Source organism: Alligator mississippiensis, chromosome 3 (assembly GCF_030867095.1).
Source record: "Alligator mississippiensis isolate rAllMis1 chromosome 3, rAllMis1, whole genome shotgun sequence".
NCBI lineage: Eukaryota > Metazoa > Chordata > Crocodylia > Alligatoridae > Alligator > Alligator mississippiensis.
The window spans coordinates 86,211,245-86,236,834 of NC_081826.1; the positions used below are offsets into that span (position 1 = coordinate 86,211,245).

General features: G+C 41.8%; 2 protein-coding genes across 2 annotated transcripts in view; both read right to left on the minus strand.

The window, feature by feature from the left end:
- Window positions 1-743: 743 nt before the first annotated feature.
- LOC102558483 (histamine H3 receptor-like) lies at window positions 744-19,507 on the minus strand. Its single transcript, XM_006264488.4, has 3 exons — window positions 14,931-19,507; window positions 13,175-13,341; window positions 744-10,226 (listed from the first exon to the last, which is right to left on the minus strand). Exons 1-3 carry the CDS (start codon window positions 15,148-15,150, stop codon window positions 9,435-9,437), a joined length of 1,179 nt encoding a protein of 392 aa, XP_006264550.1. The 5' UTR covers window positions 15,151-19,507; the 3' UTR covers window positions 744-9,434.
- Window positions 19,508-22,041: 2,534 nt separating this feature from the next.
- IMPACT (impact RWD domain protein) overlaps window positions 22,042-25,590 on the minus strand; it is a 42,266-nt gene continuing 38,717 nt past the window's right edge. Inside the window, exon 11 of the mRNA XM_006264483.4 lies at window positions 22,042-23,181. Within this exon, the coding sequence (XP_006264545.1) occupies window positions 23,110-23,181 (72 nt within the window). The 3' untranslated portion in view covers window positions 22,042-23,109. The remainder of the gene's footprint in view (window positions 23,182-25,590) is intronic.

Genomic DNA, 25,590 nt, shown 5'->3' on the forward strand with positions numbered 1-25,590 from the left:
TAAGTGATTTCAACCAGTACACTGGTGTGACTTCCTTTAAAACCTCATCAGGAAAAATATATTTCTTGAATGGTTCACCCTTAGCCCTGAAATTTATTATAGTTGGTATTATGGAGGGATGGTTGCTGGATGCCCATGTCATAGCCAACTTTTCTTCAGCAGTTAAGGATTGACCCTGCTACAGAGTATTGTGAACACTGAGCCAGAGCTATGGGGGAGCTGAAAAGGTAGGTAGGGAGAGGGGAAAATGAGACTAAGGGAAAGTGTGGTTGTTAAAGAGGAGCTCTGGGTGTGGGGAGCCAAAGGATGGTTCCGGGGCAGCTAGAGGAGTTGCAGGGAGTGGCAGTAGGTGCTGGAAGCCAGAGAAAGGCTCCAGCTGCTGGAGGAAACTACAGGACAGCTAAGAGGAGCTGGGAAGCTGTGGGGGGTGGGGGGGGGGTGGAAAGGATTACAGAAGGTGCGGGGGAAGCCTGAAAACAGAGAGACGGACAGGAAATCACAGGAAAAGCAGCAGGTGGCAGGGCAGCAGGAAAGCAGAGAAAGGCAGCAGACAGTCACAGGAAAAAGGCAGTAAGAGCAGGGGAGGCTGAGAGGTGGCAGAAAAGGGAGGATGGAATTGGGAGGAGATCGGGAAACTAGCAGAGAGGGTGGGGACTGGAGCTGAGAGAGAGAGAGAGAGAATGAGGCTGGAATTTAAGATAGCGAAGGGACTGGGATTCAGTAAAACATGACCCAACTCAGGGTTGCAAATGACAGTGGTTTTATTGAACAGGGGAGATGGTGACACAATGTTAAATTGGTTCCCTTGCACCCATACACACACACCCACAATGGCAGCAGGGGTTAGAGAGGCTTGGTGCAGGGGCTGAAGTCCACTGAAGTCCAGGAGGAGAGACAAATGAGAGAGAGTCCAAATTGTAGGAGGAGGTGTGCAGGTAATATCTACCTATCCAGGCTGGAAAGGGGTCCTTGTCCAGTAGATGTTGTCCAGAGGGGGGTCGCCAGCAGGGCTTCTGGGTGGATAGGTGGTGTGGCATGGTGCTGGTCCAGATGGAGAGGGCATCCCACTGGGTCTGTCTTCACTGCCTCTTTTTATAGGGGCAGACCTTTTGTGACCCTAGTGACAGGAGGCATGTTCAGGCAAGGGTCAGCCCCTGGTGTACTGAGCATGTGTGCTCCATGCAGGGATGTGCAGTTTCTGGTGTCTGTAATGGTGAGAGTTGCTGGTTTTGCAGGGTCTTTTGTCTTTCATATGCTGGTCTTGTTTCTGTTCCTGGATGAGGTCTGTGGTTCCTGGGTGAATCAATGCAAGGTGATGGCCCAGTCATTACAGGCCATTCAGTAGAGGCCTGCTACCATTGTATTTCAATCATTCCCAATCATTCTGATTCATCCAGGAACCAATTTACATGGGAGGGATACATGACTCATACAGTTGCGACACAGGGGATGCCCAGACAGAGGACACAAGATGGAGGCTTGACATATAAAATGGAAACTTGACATGACTTTGGTTCACTTACAAACACAGGCCTAAACTATACAATATCCATATGAAACAATAAAAATCAATATGAAAATGATAATAATACAACAGTAAGAATCAATACAAACCTAATAATTATACAATATAAACTGGTGGATATCCAAAACCCAAAACTTGCTACCAAAATAAAAATGTTTAAAGCTTATCCTAAGTCTGAGCTCACTTATACTTATCTATAGGGAATAGAGAGGGAGAGAAAAAGTCAGAAATGGTTGGGGAAAGGGGAGGGAATGCATTTTAAAATTAAAAAAAAGAAAAACTGGGGGGTTTGCTACACATTACATATTTCTCTTTTCAAGGTCTCACTCAGTTCCTTCCAAATTTCAACAGCATCAGCAATAAAATAGCAATTTCCCTGCTTTAAATCCAGATTTTGCCTCCTAAATTGGGGTCTCTTTCTCAAAGCAGTTGAGCATATACCCAGAGGCACAGCAGCACAACTCCAAGCCTGGTGCAGCTGCCTGGTACCCAGGGCAGCACTGACTCCTGCCATGCCTATTGTGGTGGTGAAGTCAATCACTGCTACAGCAGCATTGGCTGCTTTTGTGTCCCATCCTGTCCCAACACCTCCACTCCCCCCACACACACAAAGTTGGTACCCAGGGCTGCTTCCTCCATCACCCCCTTCCCAAGTTATGCTACTGCATATACCGTTGAGATCCACTGGAACATACAAGAGTCATGTATAAATGCACTGAACTCAGGAGCAGAAGCTTCATGCTGCTCCATCAGTATCTTTTGAAAAAAATCAAACCATTTGCTTAGGAAACACATTTAAGGGTTATATATATTTTTTTAGAAACCCTCAAAACTTTTAATTTATTTTAATAAGAAAGATTTTCATCCTGCTTCCTGCCCAGCAACAGTGCTTCAATGGTTGTGCAGAGCTCGCCAAGTGTTTCACCCAGTATGGCGGTTTCTTTAAAATCCATACTCTTTGGTATATTGACAACACATTTCAACATTATCTACAGAGTATGGAATTTGTGTCCAATTTGTAATAAATAATTATTTAATTGATGTTAATGTGACTGCTGGAGGTGACATTTCTCTGTTCATGTTATAAATTTGGTATAAAGTATAAAGTTAAGCACAAATTAAACACTTAGGAGCCACATATACCAGTTGGAAAATTTCACATATTCCCATACTGCTCTCTGAACTTTCCTGTTAGTCACCCCTCCTGGAAGAACACTAGGATTGCACCTTCTTTGGCCAGCAACTTTGTTCCTGAACACTGAAAAGCTTTCCCTTCTCCCCAGTGGATGGAATACATATTTCTTAACAGTATTCCTAGCCCAATAGCGACATGAGCAGAAATCTGAGACCACAAAGGTAATCTAAGACATTAAAGAGAGGTCTGCAGCTGATCCCAGGAGCTGAAAACCTCTCCCAAACAGCACATGTGCTAAGAACATAACTTTGAGGAAAATTTAAGTAATCCTTAAAATGCTGCTTTATTTTGTGCATATTTAAAACAAAATCCTGTGCTCCACGAAGACTTGTTTCTTTTAGGTGTATTCAGTACATTCAAACATAGCAGTACAATACTGTTGTTTAAAATGAATAGGTATATGTACCAATTCCATTCTATAATAGAAGTTATATGGTGCATGTCTCAGGGTCACTATACTCATCAGGCCCAAAAGAAAAAAGTGCCTTGTTACATGGTAAGTTTAGGTGGCTTCTGGATTTCTTAGCCCCTGGATTAGCTGCATGTTAACACCTTTAAGTGATTTAAAGCACTTGTTATTCAGCCTAAAGTTACACCACTCCAGGGCAGGATTTTCTCTAATCCATCTAATTTTGCTCCTGTTCCATTAAGGTGTAGCCACTCCCTTCAATTTAGCTATTCCACTGAAGTTGAAGTGCTCCAGCACCCTAGGGTGAGTGGGGATGCTGGGGTTCAGCAGAGCTGGGCACAGTGCTTCAACCCCTAGAGACAGTGGGCAGAGCAAGCGACACAGCCCACAGTAGCAAGCAGCCATGGCACCTCCTGCCACCACCTGAATCAGCTCACTGCTCCTACCAATGGTGGAAGAGGGATGAAGGAGGGGGGGAAAAAAAGTTCCAGAGAAAAAAAAGGATCAGGTCCCTTGGAGCTCAGGTGGTGGCATGAACATGTGCCTCCGGTGGCTGGGCAGCAGGAGCATGGTGGCAGTAAGCACAGAGCTCCCACAGACACCACCAGCGCTGTCAGTGGGAAATGGAGGCAGGGGTCAGTGCCGACCAGGGGTCAGTGACCACCCGCAGGCGCTGCTGGCAGAATCAGTGGTTGCCAGCTGCGATCACTGACCGCCTGCAGATGCTGCTACTAGTGTCAACAACGGGGTGGCAAGTGGCGTCCACCCACAGGCGCCGACACTGTTGTAGGGGTGCACTGCCACGCTCAGGGGGTGCACATGCACCTGTGTGCCCACCCACGCATCGCCCCTGGATGGCAGCCAGCATCCTGGGCAGGGGTGGCACGGGGGGGGCGGGGTATGCTTCAGAATAACAAAAGATTTCAAGCAGCAAGCCAGTCTGATTGGCTACGTGAGGCACAATAGTTGCTGGGTGCTCCAGGGCTGTGGTACTTGCTTTGTCCAGCTGGAGTAATGAGCTGGTCCTGCCCCTAGCATATTTATTGACATTGGCTGTTCATTACAATCAAAGTAAGAATTTGGACATGCCAATACAATCAAAGGGCCAAACCTTTATCACCCAGAGCAAACTTTTTCATTCTCTGACTACCTCAATTCTGTTTCCTCCTCTTCCACAACAGACCAAAAAAACCCACAAAAGGTGAAGACACAGTAGCTGACAGCAATGACTTGATGTGCACTAAGAAACATTTAACATAGGCTCTTGTCCCTGCTCACCAAGCCTCTAGTGGCAAGGCACAGCTGTGCAGGTGAAGGACAGTCAGATGTAGTTTTTCATGCCGTGTGACTGCTCCACTAAGCCAATTAAGATTTGTGTGGCTTACAAGGTAAGGTGTAAAGAGTCCCCAAGGCTCAGGATCATCAGCCTCAGGCCTCTGAATAGCGGATAAGGTTACACCATAATCATCCAGAAATTAACTTCTGATCTTATCATTTAATCTTAATGCTTATCTAAAAAATTACACGCCCATATAATCATCAAATCACTGAAGTAACTGTAAGTGCCTGTTCTTCGCATAGGCAGACAAGATTTTTTATGCTCTTAAATAAGCAAAGACACACAGGACTGTAATGTAGAATACTGACTGGCTCGACTAAGTCAGCAGGTAATCTAATACAATAGATAAGGACACCTGCAACATATACAGAATGTATTCTCTTTCTGATACATTTCTAAGATCTAACAGGTTGCTAAAGTGCTTAACAGTTTCCACCACATTATTTTATTTTTCCACATACTTTTAGGGAGTTTCAGCACTACTTTGAGAATGCAGCTCTGTTTTGTAAGATTTCCTGATTCCAAAAGTGAAAGGCATGCCCTAAAAAAATTCAAACTGTAAAAGAGTCACCAAGAACTGCATGCAGGGTTTTCAAGTCCATATTTTAAGAGGCTGTCCATGACTCTTCTTCTGGCTGATCCTTTTTTACTGAGATCAGAAAAGCTAGCTTGAAAAACAGTTCTGGCTTTCATTCTATACAGAAGAATGTCTTTGTTTTTAGGATTGTGCCCATCATTTTTCTCTGAAATTATTTTTCAACTTCAAATGTGCAGCAGCAGCATTTTTTTCTACCCTCCCCACACACCTAATTGGCACCTGGGGCAGCTGCACCAGTCACCCCACCCTAGTTATGCTACAAATTTTCCATTAAGAAATGTGTCAAGAAACAATAAAAAAAAGTCATATTTCTGTCAAGAAAACTACAAAAGAATTTTTTTTGTAAAATTGCTATAATCTTTGACCATTCAAAAAACATGTAGTCAACTGACCAGCTTGCTAATCCTACTTTGAACTATTAAAAATTATTTTACTCCTTTGAGAAGAAAGGATTTCTGTGAGTGATATCTTTTGTTGGACCAACTGCATGGTTGAGATAAACTTAAGCTATTGAATGCAATGCTTTTGACTTGCAGTTGGTTGAGTAAGATATTACGCATAAAAATCCTTGTTTCTCACACATTTCCTAGACCATCATGCCTCCCACATTCTTTTTACTCTTTGTTATTTTGAGTTTGGGACAGGGTATTTTTTAATAAGGAGGTAAAACAAGTTCCATGCTCATTCTTACCTACCAAATGTACAAGACTCTTATGTAAAAGACTCCTGGATTTGATGGTTCACAGACAACTTATAATGCCCAAGATCACATAAGAAATGTTGCTTGAAATTTGCCATAAGCATGGTATCACCCTGTTTTCTCTCCATCATATCTACGCAAAAATTTCCTCCACAGAGCCACTGCAGACAGAAAGTAGGCCTCCCCAGCACAGTTCCCTATCCAAAAGACCTTCTGCTTTATTCTAGCCCTAGCTGAAGCCTACAGCCTATTTCTCTTTTCTTGTTTAACAAGAAACTTCCAGCCATTATTCCCCTTTTGCTAACTCTCTCTACAAACAAACCCACCTATTCTAACCACACCACTATTCTGCTGTCCCTCTTACTACTCACCCTGTTAAACATACTGGCCAGTCAGAGGGAGAGTATCACAGCTTGACTATTAGGCCCTAATGGGGCCTGCTCAACTGACCTTGCAAGGGACCCTGATTATTTTGACCAGACCTTGATCTCTAGTAGCACTGGAGGACTCCAGTGAGTTTGCTCCATTGCTCCTGCAGCCAGTAAGTCTTTTGCCTTCCTGAAGAGTGAGCAATAAAACTCAAAAAGCAACTATCTTTTTCTCTCTTGGGAATTCCCTCAACTGCCCTACTTCTTGGCTAAAAGTCTCCTGCTTATTTCTCTCAACTGACAATAAAACAAACAAACAGTGGGAAGTGATAGAAGAAGGTGGCAGTAAGTACCATCCCAACCTACTGAACCAGCAATATTGGTCTGTGACTATCTGCTGGTGGTAAAACCTGGGAACTGAACCGCATTATAGTTATTATTTTCATAGCACCCAACATGCTAAACACTTAGCAGCACAAACAAAAAGACATGGGGTCCACAGAGAGACTGCGGTACCTAACTGCTACTCTACAATTCTGATGAGTACCATACAGCCACTAACCCAAAGTGTTCCTAGGGACATGCGTGCACAAGCTATGAATTAAAATAGGGATGGCTTTACAATGCATCAACTGGTCTGCAATAGTTGCCTGTGTACTTGCTTTTACCCCCAGGTAAGTGAAAGTTAAACCTGCTACAACTTGTCCTCAGAGGAAATGTGATAAACTGCTGTGAGTTTGGCTTTCATTTACTGCAGGGTGAAAGCATGCACACAAGCCACTAACACAGAGCAGGTGACATGTTGGTAAAGCTCTGCCTACCTTTAGCTTATGATAATGTGCTTGTACCCTATATTTTGGCTGTTGCGTATATGCAGTTGCCCCACTCCTTACAGCACCTAACTGTGATAGGATTCACAAAATATGCATTCTCTCAATAGAACTCCAGTACCAGAAATCTGACAGTCTGGGGTCAGTTTCTCTAAGTCTCTCCTTTGAATTTGTTCTTGGTACACAATGCTTAAGTATTCGTGAGGGCAAGGTCTCCCAGATCGTGTATAGAGTCCTTGTCTGTCCCAGGAGAGATTAAGAAAGACTCACGCCAAAGTAGTTTAGAACCTTGTGGGTGAAGTGACCATTTGGGAGGCAAACCTGGATTCAGATTCCTTTTCCAAATCAGACAGAAGAGTGATTTGGATCTGGGAATTCCACATCCTAAGCCTGCACTCTAACCAGTAGGATACTGGATATGAGAGAGAGAGATACCTTCTCTACCTCCGTTTGGTTTTTTTTTAAGTTTTGAACTGACTAAAAGAGAAAGCACAGCTCTTATCTCAGAAGGAAGGAAGCTTCTTTCTTCACCTCAAACTTAGATGCCTAACTCCCTGAGAGGAAGGAGCTTGAACACTAGCCTTCTAGCCATTTTCTTTTGGCTAATTTAGACAGCTCCACACTTTGCTGACCTCAGTGAATTCTACCCTTAGACACTGTCCATGGAGACCAAGTGCTTGACTGGGGATTGTGGATTCCACTAGCTACGGACTAAAACATGCCTTCCACTCTCAATGTGAAGGCCTCAGAGGGAGATTAACCCTTTACTGCCCTGTACCTGCACCACAGAAAAGTCATTTTACACCCCAATCAAGTCACTCATTCATCTTTTTGATAAACTAAACATGTTGAGCTCTTCACATTTTCAAAAGCATTGCTTACCAACATTTGTTTGCCCCAATGCCAAAGCAAAAGCATTTCTTTGTTCAGGGAAGTATCTTTTTTCAATTTAAAAAAACATCTTGAAATGAATCAGAGCTAATCTTTGTGAAAAAACGATAAATGTGTCAATTAAAGAAGACAGCTGGTTATAGTACACGCTTATGTTTTATTCTCTGCCATGCTTTAGATCAGTGGTTTCCAACCATTTTGGACCAGAAGACTACTGTCAACTCTTAAAATTAGGTATAGTTCACTTTGCATTCTCATCTTCAAATTTTAATTGAAAAGGGAAAGTCTGGAGTAATCTGCACACCACTTAGCAGGACCTTCTGGTCCACCAGTCTGGTGGTCCACTTTAAATATTTCCAGCAACTCTTAGTAAATATCTATATAATATTGGATAGGTACAAGGCTTCATATCATAATGCTCTTAATGGGGATATCCCAATGGACAATCAACATCCATTACTAAATGGAAACTCTAAATTGACAGCAGCAGCAGCAGCAGCAGCGGCAGCAGCAATCCTTTGATTCAAGAATGACAGCCTGCTCAATGGCTTTCAAGGCCTCTTGATAGCCTGGTGAATCTGTAAGGTTGTCCTTAATTGGGTGCAGTGGAATGGCTTTGGTGGTCTTATCTTTGACATTAGAAGATCAGTTCAGAACCTCTTGAACATGTTCTTTCCACTATGTAAAGAGAGCTCCACCATCCATGCACAGTGTTGTTCCATCCTCAGAACTCACATGTAAGTCCCTTTGTGTGCCTGGCCCATAGGTAGCTTTGGTTGCACTGAAGAAACTACACATGTTGTGGCTGTCAGCAAACTTTTATATCTCTTTTGCTTTGTCCTCCCACCACTTGTTTTGCTCTCAGATTTTACTCTGGGTATCAGCTTTAATGTGGCAGTAAGTGTCTTGCTTCTGTTTGGAGTTGATGTCATTCTGCCAAACTTTGAAAATGGAAAGCAGAAAAAGGAGATTTTTCTGTTAATGAGAGCTTAAATGTCCTTATTACTCTCAACAAACCAGTCCTGAGGTTTCTTTGTGGAGATGCCTAGAAGCTCGAAGAGCCTTTTAAAAATATTATGTAAATAATGTTATAATAATACAAGTAATGGCATAACATTAAAAACCAAATAAAAATGGACAAAATAACATGGAAATACACTGTATTCCACATCTGTCTGATGTTTGCTTCTTGCTTTCATACTGATTTACCAACCTCTATTTGATTGCCAGTATAAAACGAAGAACCTACATTGAATTCAAAGGAGTTATGTCTGATCACTGATAAATTTATTACCAGATTTTTGAAATTCATCACTGAAACCACAAACATTTTGGAAATTCGATTAGTCTGAGGAATTTATGATCATTCTGACCTACTACAAATACAAATAATTTTCATTGTGTAGGAAGTACATTGTAATTGGTGTCCTGAAAATTACTGAACTCATGGCAAATTCACACATTTATTGTATTAACTAATGCCCTCAATAAAAATATGTATCTACAGTATTACCGGAGATAGTACAAGTTTAACTAAAATCAATAAGGGGACCTTCTACGAATCTCTTAGTATTGCTTCTTAAAAAGAAACTGATGGCCGTGGCGACGATTCTGCACGCTTGTAGGGGCACAATATTTTTCTGAAAGCGTTCCGAAACTTAACATGACAGAGAGGATAGAGAAAAGGATTCACAGAAGAATTGAGCCACAAAAGCCAAAATGAAATTTCATACAAGTATGGTTTGATGCAATTTCCATCGCAGGCTGCAAAAATAATAATGAGCAATGAATATGGTGCCCAGCAAATGACAAAGATGCAAACAATTATGGCAAGTGACTTTGCAATTTTTTTGTCTCTTTGCAGTTTGTGGCTAGTCTTTACTTTGAAAGATCCTATAGGATCCGTTTCACAAGTATGGGAATGTAAGTGTGATGGTCTTGGTCTGTCAGATGTTGACAAGTGCCTCTGTGACCCTGAAGTAGAACAACTCTTCTCTGTTTCAGAATCAGAAAAAGATGCGTCTTCCTTCAACAAGCACCAAAGCCTCCGTACTTGGCTCTTGCTCTTTGGAGACTCAGAAAGCTCTTGAGGAATTGTTGTCAGGCGATTTTGGATGCTGCGGAAGATTTGTATATTGAAATAGGCCACTAAGATTAAAGGTGTGAAGAACTCAAAGATTGAAGCGCCCAAAAGAAGATGCCAGTTGTAGATGAATTCAGCATAACATTTCTTATCAGGTACAATGCTGCAGCCAACCACATATTCCCAAATGATAATTGCTGGGCCATAGAGTAAGAATGCAAACACCCATATTGCCACCATCATTGCAATAGCCTTTGATGTAATTCCTGGGTTAATTCTGTAAGACACCTAAAAGCAGAATGAAAAGTCCACTTTGAGAGATCTTTTAGAAACCAGTGTTTTTGTAAAGCAACTTCTGAAATCCTAAGAAAAAATGTGTACTTTAAGTCTCTAGATGTCCAGAACACTCATGCTTCTATAAAGCCAGAGAAATTTTTATTAATGTATTTACTCAAATATGAGATGAGGGTTTTCCCCCCAGTCAGCCTGGAGGAAAAAGCCTTTCATTTTACATTCATATGCAAGGAAACCTCACATTTTTACTTCATCTTCACTCCCATAGCTGAGCTGCGGCTTTCTATTAAAATTTCAAGAATTCCCCTGCCTTAGTATATACTCTTCAAACCTCCTTGCCTTTTCTACAGAGGTATGGGTTGTAGCCATGTTGGTCTAAGGACATAGGCAGACAAGGTTCTTTGGGTAAATCTGATACATTTTATTAGACCAACTAAATAGTTGGAAATTTTTTTCTTAGCAAGCTTTCGGGTTTAAAAGACCTATGTCAGGCTGAAGAAGCATCCAGGAAGAGCACACAATTGCAGATGATTCCTCAGCCTGACATAGGGTTTTTAAACCCGAAAGCTTACTAAGAAAAATGTTTCCAACTATTTAGTCGGCCTAATAAAAGATATCAGATTTACTCAAAGAATCTTGTTTGCCTTTTCTATAGCATTCAGCACTGTGACATGCAAGTACTTCACAAGCAGTAATAAATTCATCTCCACAGCACCCGATAAAGTGAAGAAGTTTTATCATTCCCATTTTACAGATGGAGAACTGAGACACAGAAGCAATGTCAGAGGTGTACAAGAATTTTGGGTCCCCAATTTGTGATATATGTCCTGATTTTTCCATGTATTTAGCATGTTATAAAACTGCATGTGTTCGGAACAGAACTCGTGGCCTTAGCTGCAATTAGGATCATTCAGCACATTATTTGAAACCTTAGCTGTCACAGTCTGGACACATACAATGAGAAAAACAGTTAGGGTCACCTGTGAAAAGTTTCATACAAAGTGACTTGCCCAGAAACACATAAGAGTTATCTAGCAGATGTAGGTGTACAACCCAATTGTACAGGGCACTTCAACTGACTTAATCATGAGATCAGACCTCCTCTTCCTACAGCTCCCACCTCACCACCTATGTTCTTTCCAACTTCTGACTTAAAGGCAGGCATTCTAAAGATAACAAATCTCCTTTGCTGTAATACCCTAAATACCATCCAAGGCAGAGGCCCTGTGGAAAAATAGCATGTGATTATGTAATTACAGACTCTATCATTATGCTTATTTCCAAGGTGCTTAAGTGAAGTTACATAGGCAGTCTTTAATTTGGCTTTTCCTAAATTTGGAGAGTTTGCAATCTTGTTTCTTATATCTAGCAATTTTGTATTCAATTCCCTAGGTCTTTTGAAAAAGCAAGCTTATAAAACCCCAGAAACTCATCACAATATCATATTGACAGCTATATGGATCTTCAACAGGGTCAGCCCTACTAAAGTCTACCACACAGACATATGGGGTAGGAGCTAAAAGAGATAAACTGGGCATTTTAGTGGGTTGCCTCTAATCCAGTAGGCCAACCACTAACAGAATATGAACATATTTTGCCGCTAGTCTTCACAAATATAAATAGGGATCTACCCTATTTGTGATTTTGTGCTTTTCACAAAAACCATGAAAAGAGTTTCTGTGAACCCTGCAAAAATGGCAATCCCTACAATTTTGGAAAGGAATCTCCGGGGGGAAAAAAAACTTATTAAAAGTAAAATGCTGGCTTTCCAGTGGTCCTCAGGGCTGCTGCGGCCCAGCCCCAAAGTCAGCCTGGGGGAGAGAGGAAGTGGGGGGAGGAACTGCCAGCATGAAAGCAAGCAACAAAGATGCAGGCTACCCCCCACTACTGATTGGCCAAGAAGGCTGCCCATCATATGGCCCTGCCCCCCCCACCAATCAGCAGCAAAGGTTAGGGGCACATGATGGACCACCTCTTGGCCAATCAGTGGTGAGGGGCAGGGCCACCAGGCCCTGCTAGCTAATGAGTGGCAAGGGAGGCCACCATGAAAAACCCATGAAAAATGGTGCCATGGGCTGTTTGTGGCCCATGATTTTGCTTTCACCTCAAAACGATTTAGGTAGATCCCTAGATATATACTAACAACAAAGGAACAGTGAGATTCTGGGATCTTAGATTCTCTTCCAGGTTCAGAGAAAAGTAAACGCTGCTGGTTATAGACTCTCATATCCATTGTCCACCAGTCTGTTTTTTATAGAGTGGATCATAGAATCATAGAAAATGAGGGTTGGAAGAGACCTCAGGAGGTCATCTAGTCCAACCTCCTGCTCAAAGTAGGATCATCCCAGCATGCTACCTGCTCTCCTTCAGTTCCCTGTCCCAGACTCAGTTGCCCCTTGCAACCCCACCTTGTATTCATCTCTGAGTCCCAATTTCCTCCCCTCTCTCCATTCAGCTCCTTGTCTTGGTCTCCTCTACCACACCTCAGCAACTCTTCACAGGCCCAGTATCCACCCCACAGCCTCCTTTTAGCATCACATCCCACTTCCAATTCCTCCTATTCAACTCTACCACATTATCCCTGTGCTTCCTCAGCCCTTCATCCCAATACCACTCTGCACTCCTTTTCACTACTTGGGAACTTTGGAAAAATATTCTCCCTACTCCTCAGTCTTGTGCCACAGCAGCCAGGAAACTGCCAAAAAAGCCCTGTTCCAAGCACAGCCCAATTGGCCCTGCACTATTTACCCAGCCTGCAGGACTGGAAGGTTAAGTTTCACCAACCTAAAGCAAATCTTTTATATTTTCTTATCCTTCTTAGTAGAGTGCTTTCAAATCTATGGATGAAATGGTTAATACTTAACTGTTGACCATTATTGTTACACAAAGCTATATATAAACTTCAGTAGGCATGCAAGGCTAACTAGGAATCTTATACTTACAGCTTTAGTAACTGACAGAAACCGATCATAGCTGATCAGGACAATGTTAAATACCGAAGCTGTGCACATTAGATAATCAACAACAAGCCAGAGTTTGCAGAGGCCTCTTCCAAATGGCCACTTGCCTGTCAGGATGTACGGGATATATAGAGGGATGCAGAATGCACCTGTGGGAGGAAATAACAAGAACATAATCCAGAGATTATCATCAGGATTGCAGCTGCTGCAAATGTGAGCACAAGATAACAAGGTAAGAAATGAAAACAATGTTAATAGAAACCAATAGAATTGTAGAGGCTGAAGTTCTTGTATTCTCATGAAATCCAAAGGGATTCCTGTGCACTAGGTTTTAGCATGGGTTTTTATGCACAGTTCATTCTCTTGCCAACACATTATAGTGCTGACTTTTAGTATGATAGTCCAGACTTCTATCACAATTTAAAGGAGAAGTAGCTGAGATGCCTTTAGCCACATTTTTAAAATCCTCAATCTGTGCTAAATGACTAGAGTCATCACCCTTTAAATGCGTGTGATAACAGCATTTACTACAACTCCAGAAGTACTACTTGTAGAAGCATACTGCAACTTCAATATCCATGTAAACATTTCCAACAATTTTCTTAACCATACTAGTAAAAGATTAAGAGATCATATAGTGTATTAAGCATATTCAGGTCATTTTTCCCACTGATCTTAATCCTCTTTAACTTGGTAAAAAGATAGAATACATCGGTTAAATGCACCGAAGCACCCTCGTGCCCCAGCCAGCTATGGCAGCGTCTAAACATGTGCTGCTTCACATGAAAAAAACTCCAAACAGGGTAGCATTTGTATTTACAAATACTTCCCTACTATGGAGTTTATTAGCTTTGTGTGCCCTAACAGGGACGCACATATAGATGCCAAGATGTTTACTGCGCAGTTAATTAGCCAACTGTGCAGTAAACGTCTATGTAGATATACCCACTGTGAAATATTTAGGAGCAACATACTGCTGTTGAAATGCTTAGTATGCTCTTTTCCTTATCTTTGAAATCCCTTACATTTGCTATCATTCCCTGGACTCCATCGGGAATAAAGCATCTGTGGCCAGAAGGTTGCCCATGACCATTGTGAGTCCTTAAAAAAAATCCTTTGCTTAGAGAAGGAAAGACTAGTTCACTTGATTACTACTACTAGCTCATTACTGCCCTTGTATCAGTCCCATTCTATGATAACCACATCGTACCATGCAGTATTAAGGGTTGTTATACTTAGACTCAAGATCATCAACCATAAATGCCTCAGAATAGTAGCTGAGGTTATGCTTTAATCATTCAGAAATTCACTGCTGATCTTATGTTAATGCTTATTTAAAAGCATTACACACACACCCCAAATGATCAAACCACACAAGTAATTAATTGTTTATTCTTCACAGAAGCCCATATGGGAAGACACATTGGCACACAGAATGCTTAAAAACACTGAGTGGATACAGTTAGTTGGCTTACTAGTTTAACTGTCAGCCTGTAGTTCAATAAATAGATAAAAGACATTTGCAACATATACATGATCTATTAGCAAATGCATACTCTGTTCAGTCTGACAATATAAGGGGAAGAATTTTAAAGGTAAATAAAACTCAATCACAACATGTAACAAGCCAGATCTTCAATATTCATGTAAAAAGAAAAAAAGTCAGCAATATAAATCTTACCTTGTCTTAAAAATACTCGTAAAAGAAAGATTACATTCCTTCATGATAACAACTTACCTACTATAAAATCAGAAATCGCAAGATTAAGAAAGAAATAATTACTCCGATGTCTCAGATTTTTGTCCACAACAAAAGCCAGGATGACCAAGGCATTTCCAAGGACTGTAATAAGGATTACTATTGCCATAAGAATACCTAGAAATGCCGAAGTCCCCACTGAAAAAGTTGGTTCTGAAACTGTGGCTGAAGACAGGCTTTTGTTACATATTGCAGACATATCTACAGCTTTAGCACTGTTATATTCTGGATCCTGTTCAGTTCACTTCATTAGGAAATCAAATCCAGTGAATGTATTCAGTTAAACTGATGTAAATAAATAAAGTTAGTAAAATAGGTTGGCAAGAAGATATTGAAATATACAAAAATAATTTTACAACATTAAAAAAAAAAAAAAAAAATCAGCTGTGAGATTCTGTTTCTTACTAAACCTGAATTTTGTAGGACTTCCTGGTTATAAAAACCAAGAGTTATGTAGCTGAAATGTTCCAAAAACTGAAACTAAAGGAAAGCCAGTCTTTACAGTACAAGCAGGTTTCAAGTGCAAAATTTTAAATGCAAGTACTGTGTTTCTCCTACAAGCTACTCCTTATCAATTGAGATCAGGAAGTCAAGTTAAAAAAATGTCCTGCTTTCTCTTTCAAACCACTCACGTTATGTTCACGTTAGGTGTGTGTCATATTTTCTTTAGAATTTGTTTCTTACTTTCATGTTTTGTACAGATAATTCTGCTGAAGAATAGGTTTTATTCTAATATTCTCAATATCCATCTGACTGCAGTTAATAATGTTTTTTTCTATTACAGTTGGGTTGAAGTCCACTGTGCTTGGTTCTGTAAAATCATACAATACAACATAATCCATAACTCCAAGATCAATATTTTTAGATGCTCCTGTTTACACAGTATCTGGAATTCAAAGCTCGTAGGCTACAATGATACCAAGACTGATATTAATCAATAAAATCCAATTAAATAGTTGCAAACCTCTCACTGACCTCAATCATTCAATAAATGAGAAGATAATTTCCTAGAAAGGGGCCCTATCTTGCCCCATTAAAATAAGTGGATGTTGACTATTGACTTCTGTGGGATTAGGATCTCCTCTCAGCATTGGTGACAGAAAGAGAACGACATTTGTATGGATATGTTAGATTTATACTTGTAATTTATCCATTTATTAGAGACAGAAGACATTAACACCTCTGACAATCCAGTCACCTTTATCCCAGGACCTAAATGGATTTGGGTGTCCAATTTTAAGCATGTTTGTAAACTGTTGGCCTCAATTTCTGTACTCTGTTGTGAGGAATAATTCCTTAATGTTTGCAAAATAGTTTGAGAGTCCTTTGATTTAGGGCACTGTAAAAATGCAACAGCACAATTTTTCCAAATATCTTAATACTATAAGCTACATCAAATTTTAAAATATATTTTTAAAAATTCACTTCTGCCTTAAATTTTGTTATCTACTTACAGATATTTACAAGTCTCGTAGTAACCACAGTTGTAGGCAACAACTACCAAGCAATTCTGCAAACTGCTTTCTCCCTTCTGCCATCAATACTGAAACTAATCTAAACAAAATTAGCACCTACTTTAATGAAGGATTTTCCACTCAAGGCATACTTTTCCACCTGCAGTAAGAGAAATGAGAAGTCACAGAGTGGTTTCTTTCCCTTCTTTTTAAAAACTATCTTTGGACTACCCAATGATTTTTCCAGTTGGTAAAACTCAAAAACAACTTGAGAGCTAACTGCTTTATCACCAAAACACACACACAACAGCCTGTAAGAAGCTGAAAGGGAATTATTTAGGCTAAGTTTTTTGTCAGAGGTTCAAGTCTTGCAATGGGATCATCAATGGAATTCCATGTTATTCAGTTTCACCAGAGGGGAATATGGAATTTGAGTAACTCCAGTATTGCTAGAGAAGAAACTGGGGCTGGGCATAACTATCAGAGATGTGATTCAAACCCATTATCAATCTAAAAAGCTTTTCTCCTTCCCCAATATACATCCGACAAATGCGTGTAAAGGATAATCATATCCCTTACCAAACTTTTTTGTTAAGCTATATAGGCCTACACCTTCCTTTCCTACTTAAGTTTCCATTCCTTTAAAAATCCTAAAGGTCCTTCTTTGAAACTATTCCAATTTATTTTTTAAGCTTAGTGACCAGAACTACACACAATATTTTAAATGGGTTCTTACCAATTTCTCACTAATAATGCTTACTGAGTACAAGAGGACTCTGCACAAAGCTTTTTTGCATCTCAGTAGAGCTCCTTAATCTGCTTCTCAGAACAGATACACCTCTAATAGTTGACTTGAAATTGACAGTACAAAGCTGTTTTCTAAAGCCTTGAAATTGATAGCTCCTACTCAGTGTCACCAATTATGTACAAGTAGGCATAACCAATTACATACAATTACATTGCAAAGTAAACAGAAAGGCTGAAGAGTTCCTATGTACTTAAGCAGTTCATGCATTTAAGCAATGTTTGTTACAGTGGAAGCAATAGGCAAAAAGTCAGAATTGGTATCATATTGTATAATTAAGTTAATTATGCACTTATCCTATGCACATACAAGTAAAGTCCAGCATACTCCAACATTTTTCAGGAAAGCCCATAAAGCACTTCAGGTTACAACAACAGTACCCTGTTTTCTTGCATACCATATAAGCTCCCAAATAAGGCATGCACCTTGTTTTTGGGAAGGCAGAGTGAAGCAAAAGAGACTTTTCCCATTTATGGCTGGAATAAGAATAAGGCTAGAGCCTAGTCTTCAGCTCATGCACCTGCCCTTTCCTGCTTAACCAAAAAGCTGAAACCCTAGCTACTGCTGAAAACTGGTCTCTGAGCAGATCCTGTGACCACATGCAGCCTCTGAGCCTGGAGGTTTTTCTGATCAGTATTGATTTGAAATAGGTTGGCTTCCTGAAGGTAACCATCTTTTAACAGTGATTCTCATCAGCTACTGAGACATCTCTGTGCTCTAGAGCAGTTAGAGCATAAAACCATTTTTGTAGTCCAGTTTATGAGGAAGACAGTTCCAAAGCTTCTTGATGATTCTTTGGTTTGATGAAAAGCTAAGGGAAGCCATCAAGGAACTATCAATCTGGTGTTAGGTTCTAATAGAAACTGCACTTCCCTTGGCATCTAGCATAACAGTGAAAAAAAACTTCCCTGGTATATATCTTCCACTTGTCACACAACATTTCTGATGCATCTTAGAGGTCTTCACACTTACAAACCAATACTAAAAACTTGATGTCTCACATCTGGTGACCTATGCTGGCCCATACACCAATACTCAAAATCAGGGGAGCTCAACCTCTGGTCCACAGGCCACACACAGCTCCTTCCTACATGGCTGGATCAGATCTGGGCCATGCCCCTACCCCACACAGTTGGATCAAGGCTTCCCCTCCCCCCGCACAAGGTCAGATGGGGACTCATTACACCTGCTCTGGGCACCGGATAGGGACCACCAGGTGGATCTGGCCCGGGGATGGACTGGGCAGCACTCATCTGGCTCACAAGGCAAAAAAGGTTGAGCACTACTGCTCTAAATTATAATTCAGAAACAGTTGTTTGCAACCAAATTTTAAGAGCGCAGCCCCCTTGAACTCAGACAGTAGTCCTAAGTACAGCAGGGAACAGGGAGCGAATGAAAGACAGCGTTGCACAACTCATAATGCTGAAGAGAAAAACACTCTCTCAAAAAGCTAATTTCCAAGAACATTTTTTGAGAGCTTCCACAGAATACAGGAAGTTTTAACTTAGACAACTTCTTATGAACAGAAAAGCAGAAGAAGATGCAAATATCTTCACTGGCCCTCTCCAGACAAAGACTGCTTAGCAAACACCCCACATCTTTGTGCAAAAAACAAATGCATACACATTTTGTTCACTTTGACAGCTTGCTATTAGGAGTGTATTATTGGCATTCCGTCCAACCAGCTATCATCACTTGGATAACAAATGTTTTAGGCAAGAAATAAATAGCCTGCACTAATTTCTTTAGATTTTCTACTGAGCATCTGTTTAAACTCTTGGAGCTCCAACATTCTTATAAAAAACAGTACTTTTAATGTATTCAAGCAATTTCATGACACTGTGAATAGCTGCTCAGCAATGTTAATCATTTACATACTAAAATATATTAACATTTTTTAGTATTATTCAATCAGCTCCAACTAGAGTGTTCCATGTGCATTAAATTCTCACTTCATTTAGCTTTGCAAATCAGTTACTAGTCCCCGGAATGAAAATTTGGTCTACTGTATTTTTGGAAAAATATATAGGTTTAAAAAATGATGTCGCGGGGCACCTTGGTGCTCCTGCTCCTAGAGAGGAGAAACTGCCAGGGAGAGAGAAAGAGCCCTGGCATGACATAACGAGCCCAGCTGAGGGTTGCCAGGGTAACGAGCACAGCTGCGGGTTGCCAGGGCAACTAAGGAGAGCCAGCTGCCTGTAGGAGGCAGGGCCTGGCCCTTATAAAGCCCAGGGCAGAGGCCAGGCTGGCAGTTCCCTACCAGCAGCCAGAGGGGCAGGGGCAGGGGCAGGGGCAGGGGCAGGGGCAGGGGCAGGGGCAGGGGCAGGGGCAGGGGCAGGGGCAGGGGCAGGGGCAGGGGCAGGGGCAGGGGCAGGGGCAGGGGCTCGGGCTCGGGCTCGGGCTCGGGCTCCTGCAGTTAGGATGGGTGGGAAAGCCGTACAGCTCATGAGAGCTCCGAAGGTTGGAGCAACGGTGCTAAGTTATAGCCAGGCGGCTTACTTTGTAGTGGCTAGGTGCCATATGTTTTAGTTGTGGCCAGGAGGCTTGCAGTATGCTTTTGCTATGCTATTATACTGGTGGTTTGGGTGAGGCTGTAGGGGTTGGAGGAGGCCTCATAGGGGGGTTCATGGTAAAGTGGGGCCCCCGACACCAGTGAGGGTGCACTAGGCCCTGAGAGTTACAGGGCAGAGTCGTGGGGTCAGTTAAGCTCAGAGAGGAGCGGCTGAACCTCATAGGGACCCACAGGGAGTGGGACCCTAGCACCAGTGAGGGCGCAACTTGTGGGGTGTGTAGACCCCAGCCCTGGAGAGGGGCGTTTTGAGAAGCCCCAGCGCGGGCACAGCAAGTCCCAGAGAGGGGGCACCAGTATTAAGGAGCCCAGTGTGGGCACAGCAAGCCCCAGAAAGGGGGTGATATTATTGAGAAGTCTGGCGCGGGCATGTAAGGTCCCAGAGAAGGGGGACTATTGAGAAGCCCGAGACGGGCGTAGCGAGCCCAGCTGTAGGCTAGTGCGGCAACAGCCCTCAGAAAGGCAAGGTGCTGCGGTGGTCCCCGGCAAAAGGGGATAGCAGTGCGGTGAGCCGGGATCAGAGAGGGTAGCCGTGCAGTTGGCCTAAAGGACTGGAGACCCACTAGAGGGTCCCTGAGTGGGACAACAGTTTTAGAGAAGGCCCAGAGTGGGCTCGACAAGAGTCCCAGTGAGGGGCTGTGTATTAGAGAGAGCCCAGAGTGGGCTAGATTACAGAGGAGGCCCAGGAGAACGGGCAAGTTAATTTGTGACAGGACAACGTCCAGACCATCTGCGAGGCTTGGGGCGTGGTATTAGGGGTTGGTAGGAGCCATGCGTAGCCCATAAGGCTAGGGTACCTGGGGAGCACCCATCATACCGGGAGACCCCCAGGGGGTCCGGGAACACACGGGGACAGAGGTCCCAGCTAACCGTGCCCAGGGAGTCGTAAGGCAGCCTCCCAACTTTATCTAACCATCAAAGACGTGGCGGGCGAGAATTTGCGGGTGCCCTTGGGCCAACTTGGCACAATGAGGGGGCCGTAAGGAGATCACGGCCCTCCTGTAGGACTCCGCCGTGACAAATGACTAGTGGGAGTATTTACCAGTAGCATGCCGAAAACAGACAGCAGCATTTCAGCTTCAAAAGACTCCATCGGTAAAATAATTAAACAGAAGAAGGGACAGTGCAGTCAGAGAAGGCTCACAACTGCTTTAAATTAGTTCCCCTACAGATTTCCCTTTACTAATTACAAAAGCAGGTGTCAGATAAAACACAAATATAAGTGATATTACAAAATTAGGTGCTGTAGCTGAATAAAGTTAAAAGTCAAGAAATCAATGCAAAAAATTGACTTCCAAAGGTGCTGATAACCCGCAACTCCCTTTTTTGTAGTAGAATCTGTGGTTTTTCTGTACTTTTGAAAACAGTCAGTTCATTAGGCTCCTTTGCTACAACTTCATCCTGACTAAATGCTAAAACATTCTCTATTTCTGCAAGACATTTTGGAGTAACTAGTTTAATTAGGCCAACTTTACACTAGGACAGGTTGGTGGCATAAGCTACACTGGTGAACTCTAGGCATAGATAGAACTCAGGCTGGCAAAACATGGATTTGCTGCATAGTTTATATCACTTTTAGAAGCCAACAATATCACAAAAATATTTTATGCCACTACCATTTTATCTGCACTATGATTTTTGCTGGTATACAAATGTCAGTACTAAAATCATGCCATTAACTGATATCATTATCCAGCAAAAGTTTCAACTACAGACCAGGCTACGAAAGTAGCTTTACTGTTAAAACTTAACAGAATTATAGCAATTAAAAGATAAAAAACAGTAGAAAAGAAAGATATCCATCAGATTATTCACTACATCCTCTGCAAGTAAGGGATAAAGTGTAAATCAGTGGCTCCCAACCTTTTTTGCTGCAACCCTAAATCCAAGTTGCAATCCCAGCCCCCTCCTCACTCATGCCTGGCAGTGCCAGCAGAGCCTAGGCTGCACCAGGATTGTGGGGAGCAGCGGCGCCAAGAGCTGCGCAGACCATGCGCCGGGAGAACCCTGCAGGCGGGAGGGGCTGAGCAAGGAGCAGACCTCCCACAACCCTGATTTGGGTCATGCCCTGAGGTTGTGAGCCACTAGTGTAAATATAAAAAAACTAGTTTCTGCTTCTACCAAAGTCTCCACACAGCAGGTCCTTAATACCAAATGACTGACTCCCTTTTACAGTACCAAGGCTTAAATTGTTAGTGCATTACAGAAAAATCCAGCAGAAGAAAAAAAAGATAACTGAAAAAATCTATGAAAGGCAATCACTAAGAGTGATATTTCATATATTTAATATGTTCATAATTAAATTTAAAATATGTTTCAAAATTTGTTTCCTGACTTAAAATCATTGGCTCTTTCAGTTTCAGAGTTCACCACTGATAAATTCAGCCAGTTTCCACAATCTGACACTTTCAGCAAATCCTCAATAAATTAATAAAGCGATTCCTTTACATTCATGTAAGTTGACACTTCTTCCAATGGTTCTTTTGTGTCATCAAGCAAACTCCAATGCTATGCTCAAGGACAAAGTAGATGCAAGAAAGTCCATGTAGCAGTATGCTACTTGCTTTCTTCTCAAACATAGAAAGTTTTAATAGACAATATCCTAAAACATAATATCCTTTACAAAAGTTACAGTACCATCATTCCAATGAAGAACTCAACTGAGGAAAATTAGGGCAATTAAGGGCACCTATACACATGCACAAGGTGCGGGTGGTGTTTTAATTAGAGCAGAGTGGCTCTTGGGAGCTGTTCTAATTACAGCTGTTCTAATTACATCATTCAACAAGCTTTAGTTAAAGTGCCCCCACTGCCATTCTGAAACCCAGGGGTGCTGAATACAAGAGATGCTACAGCACGCTGGAGTATTTTGATCAGAGCGCTCCAGCATACTCAATTAATCAACTGTGCTCTGACGCATTCTAATTGAAACATGTCGGAACACGTGTAAAAGTGCCCTAAGATTCCAGTACAAAAGAGGTATTTGATTAGTGATGGTACAGAGGACAGTTAATCCATATTCTGAGTCATTTAAAAGGTGAAAGCTAAAATAGTGGTTTTGTTAAGCTCTGGAATTCATTGTAGTGTATGAATGTATGGCAAAATCATTTGTTCACATTCCCCACTCCAAAACAACTGAGGTAACCACAGAAGAAAGTAAAAATGCTGCTAAGGCCATTCTAAATTTTCGGCGGAATCTGAAATGTCTGTTTTTCTTAGATAAGGCATATATTTGTGTCTGAAGATATTTTTCTGCAATAGTGTTTTTAATGTAGGACTTTATATAATATGTGCAAACTGAATGCTGTCAACAGGTTCTTTTAAAATTTATTAATGTTCAGATTTCTTCTTGTTGTCCTTCCTTATTCTTCTGTTCTTACCCAATTGTTTAGATGATTCTTCCTGAAAGAAAATCAAAAGAAATATGACTATAGTCTATAAAGACAGCTGTTCTCTTTTCTACACTGCTAAGATCTTTCAGTCATACACTAGGCACCAGTTATGTTGTAATGAATTTTGAATACTGTTCATTGAGATTTGTGACAATTCTGACTTCTGACTCTGACCTAAGTCTTAGATACAGTAGAGGTTCATTTAGAAATATTCTGATCTCATAGGAGTTAAGTTCTTCATAGCTTTGTCCTTCTCCTGATTGTATAAAAACTAGCATCTTGCATTTGGATCCTGCTCAGGACATCTTACCACTGCCCTACCAGGCAATATGAGTGGACAAGGGATACTCTAAATAGCTACTTCTTACTACTGTGATCTCACTGAAGCATCTACTGATTTAACTCTAACAAAACAGTTACAGCACTAACACGTGTGCCTTATATCAGAGTGAACACCAAAAATATTTGTTAGCGAAGCAAAATATTCATTTTGAGAGTTTGCATGGGACTTTGGTGGGGAGCAGTGGAAATCCCTTCAGTGTATGGAGGGAAGGACATCTTGACAGAAAGTAGGTAAATCAGTTTTCCATATGACCCTTCATTTCCCCTACTTCACCTCTAGTGGGTGGAAGCTGGGACTCACGCGTCTCACCTTCCTCTTCCTTCTCCCCCTTCCTCCTGCTGCGTGGATGGGCTCTAGAGGAAGGGCAGTGACATGTTTCATCTGCACCAAGCTCTAGGATTTGCCCCACTTACTCTGGCTACCATGAGGTGGTGCATGGCTAAGTATCTGACTCCTATCTGGCACTGGGGGAGAAAGGAATGAAAAAGGTTCCTTTCAGATGAGGAAGCTATTTCAGGCTTGTTGTTCCTGTCCTACCCTGGGGTTACAATGCTGGATTTCCTATGATGCAGAGGGCTAATGCCATGTTTACATTATAAATTTGTTACTGATACTACACTTGATCTGAGCCTTCAAGAGGCCGAGAAGTACACCAGTAAAGTGTTCCAAGACTGGTCATAGCAATACCAGCAAAGCTCTGCTTTGTCCCAGGACTACAACTTTACCCACCTCAAGCCAAAAAACTATACAGTAAAAGCAGTTTTACAGTGTAACTATGTCCACACCATGGCTTTGTGATGGCACAAGTACATTAGTTAGGGACCTCACCTCTTCAAATCCTAAATGGGCATGGCTATGTCAGAAGTCTTCAGTATAGATATAGGTAAGCCTTTTCTACAACAGGAGTCCATTACCAGGAGAGTAATACTGGTATATTACACTGGCAAACTGTTCCTAGTGGGACTGCAGCTACATTGACAATAAGACATATTAAACTAGCAGAGTAAAACCCTTTCCCTCTGAAAACAAGGCTAGAGTAGTAAAAGCACAATTTTAACATGCCAAAGGATTTTGCCTGCACATCTGTGTTGGCAAGGATCACATCTGATCACACCCATGACCAACGCAGTGTTGGCAGAAGTCGGAAGGGTGAATGTAGCTAATGCGGATTGTTGAGTCTGAAAGCAATAGTTTTCCTCACAAGGAGAAAATAGCAAGCTGATGTGAGGATTTCTTCACCTTCCACCTGACAACACTGAGACTGGTGTTTGGGGGATTTCATTTACAACTGCTCCAACTTTTGTGGGTTCTAGTGTGTTAATATGTTACAAAAGGTCCAGCTGAGGGCTATAAATTTAGCTGGCTGCCTAAGCAGTGGTCCCAGGCACTCCCATGAAGGGATCGTCTTATACTGCAAGCAATAATACAGATGCAATGAAGGGATATGCCTCTATAGCCCCAACAGACTTTACATGCATCACACAATTTGTGCCACATATGCAAACAATTCAATCATGCAATAAAATGAAAAACGAGCCACAAACATGTTCCACATTAAATGTGGATGTGGAACATTTAATGTGGAACATCGTTGTGGCTGGTTTGTATTGAGCTTTAATTTGAATGTATGGCATGGATGTTATTAATTTAAAGGGCATACAAGGAGTCTAAACTAGAGAGCCGCTCCCCATTCCTGGGCTGCCCACCTACCCTTTAAACCTGCCACTTTGGAAAGTAGCACCCCTGACTAGGCACCCCCTTTAAGTTCTTTCTGAATGTGCCAACATGTGGGGGATGGCTGCCTAATCTTAAGCTCCCCACCCACAGACTTTTAAAAGGTGCATGTGCAGCTGGGAGCTGCTGCCTGGTACTGGGTTTCCAAAGTACCAGCAGACATGAAGTGGGATTTATCCCACATCCCGAACACCTGGCATGACAAGACGTACAATTTTGGAGATCCAGAATAAAATCCCAACAAATTTAAAATAACATCTCCTGGGGACCTATGTCTCATATAACTCGAGTCTTGCCTTATCTCATCTCTCACAACTAGTGTGGATGAGGGGAGGGGGTTAG